Source organism: Corvus brachyrhynchos, unplaced genomic scaffold, assembly GCF_000691975.1.
Source record: "Corvus brachyrhynchos isolate BGI_N302 unplaced genomic scaffold, ASM69197v1 scaffold59, whole genome shotgun sequence".
NCBI lineage: Eukaryota > Metazoa > Chordata > Aves > Passeriformes > Corvidae > Corvus > Corvus brachyrhynchos.
Window position 1 is genome coordinate 2,713,440 of NW_008246054.1, and position 7,380 is coordinate 2,720,819.

The window sequence follows — 7,380 nt, forward strand, 5'->3', positions numbered from 1 at the left end:
ATTCCTGCTATTGAAGGTATCTTATTAAATGAAATCAACCCTGACGTGAAGACCTTTACTTTTAATCCTTGTGCATCATTGCAACACCAAATGCCTATTTCATAAAAGTTTTGTGTGAGGAATCCACCAAAACCCAAAAATCAGAACTTACTGGGTAATTATCTTCACATTTTTTGGCTTAACAGTACAAGGGAATGAACAGCAAGATGTTATCTGCTCACCACATCCTCCCCTTACTGCAGCAGCTGCACTTCCCTTCTAACTTCTGATCCAAGCTCCCATCCCAGCTCACCCTGGCCATCACTTCTGCTGCATTCTTCACCACCACGTCTGTGGAATGGGGCTGTGCAATGCCCTTCAGCAGGGTGTACAGCTCAGAGGATTTATCAGCAGCTCTGTCTCCATCTCTGGCTGCCCTTGGAATGTCACTGCAGCTGGTCCCTGCACCAGCCCTCGCAGCAGAGAGGAGGGACTGGATTTGGTATCTCTCTCCCGTTGCCTCCTGCATGTCAGTCCCTGTTGGGATCCACAGGTCAATGCTGGGGACTGCATACTCCTTCTTCCTTGCGGTGCTGGTCACCTCCTCCTCCTCTGAGCTGTCTGTCAAGTTCAGCTCCATGTCCTCCTCACTGCTGCTCTCTGAAGGGCTGGAGCTCTCCTCAGCGTGACGCCGTTTGGTCGCCCCAGATCTTTTCTTCTTGATTTAAACAAGCACAGACAAGTTTTAGTCAGTGTCCACCCCTGCCTTGCAACTTTCTCAAATCAGTAAGCTTCCTTTTTCAAAGGAAGCAAGATTTTGGAAATAAGATCACCTTCAATATGGTCTTAAGCAGCCAGAATTTCTCAAGTGACTGGGACTAAAACTAGCAATTCATGAGGTACAGACATGAAAACCTCCATATATCCCATCCTTACAGGCATTTCAAGGCAGTAAAGAATTCTAGATAATATACAAATATATAGCAAATTTACTTCAGCCCTTCAGAACAAAGGCTGCTTTCCACATCAAAAAATTAAACTGTGAAATCCACAACAAAAACCTTGATCATGTGAAATCAATGTCATTTTTAAAATTGATTTTATAGGATTCTACTTTTAGGTTAGAGAAACTTAATTGAAGAGATGGGACTGTGACATAGCAGGATTTCCACAATACCTTAGCACCAATCATGAGTTTCCACTTGCTCAGGCATTGGGAGCCAGTCCGATGTGGCAGCTCGGAAGCTATTTTACTCCAGTGACCTGAAAAGGATGCAGAACATTTTTATTTGTGCCACAAACTCAGCAGCAGGCCTTTCAGTGCAGCCATCACACACATATTATACATTTCCATGGATAAGAGACAGAGTTACTGCATGAATGGATCTCAAATCCTTAACACCCACAACACACAACACAAAGAAGTTGCAGTCATCAGTACAAAGCAGAGCCTGCAGGGCTTACAATGAAAGAGGAGAAAACCTCAATGACACCTCTAAACCTGTATAGATTAAGCCACAGAAACACCTACCCAGGCCATGTTTTTGAACCAGCTCAATCAGCTGCTCCTCTTCCTCCAAGCTCCACTTGCCTTTCTTTACATCCCAGTGCAATGCTTTTAAGTACCTTCAAAATAAAGACATTGCAGTCAGGAACATTCAATCCTGCTTGTAAAAATCAGATCATCACTGCACTCCAAGGCTGAACAAACCCAGCATTCCTAATCAGAGCTTTCCCTTGGTTAAGGGGCTGGTACCGGGCCTGAACTCACCGGTCTCGGCACTGGGCGTCGCTCCTGCCCGGCACCTCCGTGCGGATTTTGTACCAGTCCTTCGCCCCGTACTTGGTAACTGCTGCCATCAGCATCTGTGGGCATCAGACAGAACAAGAGCTGAAATCCTCACCAGTATCAATCCTAACAGGCCTGAGACAGCAGCAGCTCTATTTGTTTCCTGTGCAAATCTCTGAACAAAACTTTTAGAGGCTTCTAAGCCCTCTTAAGCTGTAAAGTGCCCACCTTGGTCTATTTTACACTTCTCTGTGCCACTGCTAAAGCTCAGATAGAGCCATGCCACACCTCAGCAGTCTAACACTGCCACCCTGCAATTCCAGGCCCAGAGAATGGAGCTTACAGCATCTTCCTCTGCTGTCCAGGGTCCTTTCTTCAAGCTGGGGTCCACATTCTTTGTCCAGCGGTAAATCAGCTGAGCAGAATCTCTTCCTTCCATGTAATAAGCAACTAGAAATTAAAAGGTTTATTTAACTCTGTTGTAATTAATATTTCTTCCTTTATCTGGACAACAGTTACAAGCAGTGACTGTCATAAGCAGCACTTTAATCTCTCAAACAACGGTGCTCAAGCAGCTTCGGCCAAATTTCCAAGATGGATAAAGGGTCCAAGAGATATTAAGTTCTTGCTGATATAATGAAACTTCCAGGCAGGTACAGGAAGCTTCCACCAAGGAAAAGAGAATGGGAGAATGAAGCATTCCAGGTGAATGGAAGGTTTGTCACTTACTTTTCTTGTATGGGATATGGCTTCCCACTCTCATCTCTTGAACAAGCTCTAAAAGCATCTGATCCTCATCCTTGGTCCATTCTTTCCTTTTTAAATCTTTGTTATAGATTTGGTACTTCTGCAAGCACTGGAAAGGTGTCCTGTTTGTCTTAACACAAGGTAAACAGAGAGAAGCAGGTAACTGGTTATTTATGAGGACAAAAAGCAAAAGGGAAAAGCTAAAGTACCAAACGTTTTTGGTACTGTTCTTGGACACTTCTCAGAAAGCATTAATTAACAGTGAATTAGCATTAACATGGTATTTTAAACCTGACACGAGGCAAAGTACAGCCAGAATGAACCAACCTGTCACCTCAGACCTTACCCCCAGCTCCTGGGCAATGGTCTGCCAGTCCAGGTAGTTGTGTTTAGCAGCTATCTGCTTCAGCCTCTCTATTTCCTCCTCAGTCCATTCCTTTTTGTTGATGCTTGGATGCTCCCAATTTTGCCAAAACTTCCTCAGTTCTTCTGAGCTACGTTGTCCATCAAACTAAAAGAAACAACAAAAATACATTTAGTCTCAGAGCTGAGATTAAGACACCTGGACAAACAGGAAAACCAGTATTTTGCATTCCAGATATGTCTTATTGCCAAGTTTTCCAGAATTAAATCCCCAAATTTAACAAGTTGAAATCACTTAATGGTCAGCTTGCAGAAATGCAAGCTGCAAACACTGGTCAGGTGGTTCTCCAGAGAAAGGACACAGATATCAGAGGCAGTAAAACAGCTGATCCCCCAACTCACATGGATGTTTGAAATCTTGTCCCAGTCATGCTCATCGAATCTGTTTCCTATTAAGTCACTTTCTGGGAGTTGGCTAAAGCAGAAGGTACAAAGAAAAAGACAGAATTGTATTAAATGGTTAATTAAACACTTTGTCTTCTTGATCCTGCCTCATCTCATTCCTCCCACCTGTTCCTGACTTCCACAAGAAGGGAACACTCAGATTAGCAGGAGAAACAATTAATCCAAATATGTTGCTCTAGATTAGTTCACGAGCAAAAGCTCAGAAGTACAAAAAGTTTCAGAGCTCTCTGGTCCTTTGTTGCTAAAGTAAGAACCACTTAAAGCAGCACCTCTCTACTGGGTACAGACACTACACTTTGTGTATCAAGGCCCAAACACATTTCTTAATAAAGAACTGTGGAGATGAGAGAGCTGCAGAGCCTCAACAGAACTTAATTTTTTACAAGCCAACACAAATAAACATTTCTCCAAATGTCACATCTAGAAGTGGAAGGAGAGAACTTTTAGAGCACAACTCTGAGACATTGCATTTTTCACCAAGAACACAGAAAAACTTCTTACTTAATTGACTCTATTTCTTGCTCCAAGCCTTTGATTTGCTTTTCCAAGGTCTGTTTCTCTGTTTCAGTCTTGACTTTCTCCAGTTTCTGATTCCAGTAACTCATCCTGTTCAAAGACATTTTTAGCACTGCTTAATAGGACAGATGGGAATGAGGTCAATGGCATCAGAAGATGTACAGCAGAGACAGTTTCCCCATCAGTATCACTCCTCCCTTCAAGTTCATTTCCACACAAAACTGTTCTCCCAGGTTTTCCCACAAGGCACACTCATTACCTTATTTTTGCCCCTTCAATGCAATCACGGACCCAGAACACGTCTCAGATAAGTAATTTTGGTGTTTACAGAGCAAATCAACGGTTGCTGCAACAGCAATAAAGACTGTGCCAGCTCCAGCACAGAAATCCCTTGCTGGACACACCATTAGGCCTCACCACATATCACAATTTCAACTTCAAGCCCTGCAAAGTATTTTAAGTTATACCACAGTGCCAATGGGAAGAAATAGATGGCTATAAAATCCCACAAACACAAACAACTAACACGGGAACTTGCTGGAGCAAGGCGGAATCTCCACATTTACCTTCTCCTCCTCTCCCATACAATGTTCTCAACAGGAGAAAAGAGGATTTTTGGGCAGTACTCACTTGAGCAGCTTTGGCTGGAGCAGGCGCTGCAGGCGGTCGCTCACCACGGACTTCTGCAGCAGCGTCTTCTCTCTAGTTTTCCCTAAATGAAACAGAGGAGCAGCCAGACATCAGAGCAAAACCACTGCCAAGAGACACCCTCTGCTCCCAGCACCCCTGGGAATGTCCTCCAGCTCTGCAGCGAGAGTTCCCTGCCCAAATCACCAACATCATGTCAGACTCGGGCAAGGCACAGCCTCCGGCTCAGTTTTATTGGGATCTCCAAAGAGACCCCGATAAAGGAATCACCCTGGGAGCATCTGGAGCTGCAGGTGTCCCTTGAATTTCTCTCATCTGGCCATGAATATATATGTTTGTTATATGGATATATACATGTTGTAGCTCTTCTAGAACACTGAACAGCACACAGACTTACTTACACTTGGCTGAATGCAGTTGTTCAAAGGATTTTATGCCCTGAGCTGCCTTTTCCTTGGCATCTTCATTGGAAGGAGGGCCCTGATGAGGATTAGAAAGGTTAGATACACTGGAGAGTCAGACAAAATTACTGTTTCTTCTTAAAACTCCAGCATGAACTGCTACAAAAATGACTGGAAACTCAAACTTGGGCAAACTATCACACTCAGTGTTGAGCTTTGTTAGCAAGAGCTCACATATACATAATTTAAACAGAAATATTACCAGGCATTGCTTGAATATATTAACATATAGATGGTGACATCTTGGCTACCACAAAAAGATCTCCTTTTACTGATGACTTTTTAAAAACACATGAAAAAAAGTACTAATAATTGCCCGAGAAAATACTAAAAAAACACAGAAAATTTCAGATACAGAGAAAACTCAGTTTCACAGACAGTCAGATTTCAATGAGTGCTTTAAACTGCAGCATGGAACTGGGTCATGGAGATGAACACAAAAAGTTAAGTTGCAACCAAGAATGTTCAAGCCCCTGGCAGCTGCAATACCCTCAGAACTCACAGGGCTGAACAAACATTTCCAAAAGAGGGGGAGTGACAAGTGAGAGGAAAAAGGTTTCAGGCTGAGTGGTGACATTCAGTCACACAAGTGAAATAAGAACAGTTTAAACACATTACAGTGTGCATCTACCACTGAAGACATGTCAGTCTGGAAGCTGCTTATATTTACTTACAATTCCTGTTGTTTTATCCTTAAAGTATGGCTTCATAAAATGACCCAAAAACACATTTGCTGGTAGATTTCTGCCATCTCCTGCCTTTGCTGTTTTTGAACCATCAAGCTCACACATGATTTCCTTCTGCAATACAAGAATAAATTGAACAGCATCAATGTCTCCTTCGAATTCCTGATTTCAGAGAGCAGTGGCTGAGCCACCACAAACATTCCAAGCAGGGTTCATCTGCAGCACCAGGCTGTAAATCAGTGCAAGAGTTAAAGGCAGGATTTGGAGCTTCCTGAGTTTACACAGTGCACTACAGACGATTAAAGAGATGAATAAAATACTAACTTGCTACAACAAGCTAAAATATAACGTGTAAAATACCCACTTTTGGTTGTAAGAAAGCATTGAAATGTCAGCCAAATAAACCCACATTAGTCTTGGGCTGGAGGGGAAGGAAAGATGGCAAATGGCCACCCAGAAAAGCACAGAAATGAACATTTCACTCCTGCTTTGCTCACCTGCTGTTCTTTGTTTTGTGCAATGAGCAGCTCCACTTCCTCAATCTTTTCCTTGATAATTTCCTGGTACACATAGTTCATCTGCAGGCAGGTTTCTGGATCCTGTGGCAGGCTTTCAATATCATCATCATCATCATCACTGCTGTCTTCTTCTCTTTCCACTTCCTTGAGGGAAATAAGGCATTTAGGGAGAAAAGAGAGAGAAAGAGTTGCTTTAAAAGCAGGTCTGTATCAATCAGTTCTGTAACTCAGCCCCTCCTCAGCTGAACCTGCTGAGTGACCACAGCCTGTGGGGTTTGCAGGGACACAGAGCAGCAGCACCAGAGCCAGCAGGCCTCTGACCCTGGCACTTGTCACAGGAAGAAATCTCTGACACTGAATAACAAAATCCTGGGCAGGAATACCCAAACTCCAGGTCTTACTGAGCACAAAGCCAAGGCAATTGCCTGGATTTCCCCAGAAAAGGGTGACGTTTCCCTTCCTCCTGCTCTCTTCAATAGACAGGTGGAAATACATGCTTAAAGAGAAAACAATTACCATTTCAGCATGAGAATCTTCATCATCATCATCTTCATTATCATCATCTGTTAGACAAAATACAAAAACGCTGATTGTAGTGGGGTAAAAGGAAAGCTTTAAACCCAAATACTTTCAATTAAAACACAAAGGAAAAAGCACCAGAGAGATGTGACATGACCATCAGAGGGTTTGGATCCTGACAACGTTGTCAAGTAAAAAGTGTATTTGGTTATATCCACTTATGTTATTTTTTTTTTGTCCTGGAGAAGGAAAAGAGCAGCTCTGGATAACTACAGCAACAACCAAGCTGCATCCTGGTCCTGCACACGAGAGGCTCCCGGGTGTGCAGCCAAGTGAACATTCCAAGCCAGGAGAAACACAAACTTCGCACCAGCAGCCCCTCAGCAACACTCGGGTGTGCTACAGACGTCCGGCTTAAGTTACACAGAGCCGCACGATCAAAGCACGGGTGGGTGAAGCCTCTCCGGACAGAGAGCTCGAACTGTCACCGATTCCTCTGGCTTTGGAAAATGAACTTTAGGAGGCGCAGGAGGGCTGGGCGATGGTGCAGCTCACACAGCAGTTTGCGATGCTCGCTTAGGCTTCGCGATTTCACTGCTGGCGGTGTTTGTTGGGCTCTTGGGTGCAAAGGGAATGTGCAAAGTGCCGGCTCCGGTGGCTGCCTGGGGATCGCCCCGAGCCCGCCCCCC

General features: G+C 43.9%; 1 protein-coding gene across 2 annotated transcripts in view; it reads right to left on the reverse strand.

The window, feature by feature from the left end:
- SNAPC4 (small nuclear RNA activating complex polypeptide 4) overlaps positions 1–7,374 on the reverse strand; it is a 13,371-nt gene extending 5,997 nt beyond the window's left edge. The window contains exons 1-14 of one of the 2 annotated variants that reach the window (XM_017745517.1): positions 6,689–7,374; positions 6,152–6,316; positions 5,643–5,768; positions 4,909–4,987; positions 4,490–4,571; positions 3,845–3,949; positions 3,281–3,353; positions 2,862–3,026; positions 2,498–2,645; positions 2,112–2,218; positions 1,751–1,845; positions 1,511–1,605; positions 1,157–1,242; positions 293–694 (exon numbers count right to left, since the gene is read on the reverse strand). In XM_017745517.1, coding sequence (XP_017601006.1) covers positions 293–694; positions 1,157–1,242; positions 1,511–1,605; positions 1,751–1,845; positions 2,112–2,218; positions 2,498–2,645; positions 2,862–3,026; positions 3,281–3,353; positions 3,845–3,949; positions 4,490–4,571; positions 4,909–4,987; positions 5,643–5,768; positions 6,152–6,316; positions 6,689–6,691 — 1,731 coding nt within the window. In that variant the 5' untranslated portion in view covers positions 6,692–7,374. Of the gene's footprint in view, positions 1–292; positions 698–1,156; positions 1,243–1,510; positions 1,606–1,750; positions 1,846–2,111; positions 2,219–2,497; positions 2,646–2,861; positions 3,027–3,280; positions 3,354–3,844; positions 3,950–4,489; positions 4,572–4,908; positions 4,988–5,642; positions 5,769–6,151; positions 6,317–6,688 lie in introns of both variants that reach the window. The other variant, XM_017745516.1, reaches the window with a different exon arrangement.
- Positions 7,375–7,380: the final 6 nt, after the last annotated feature.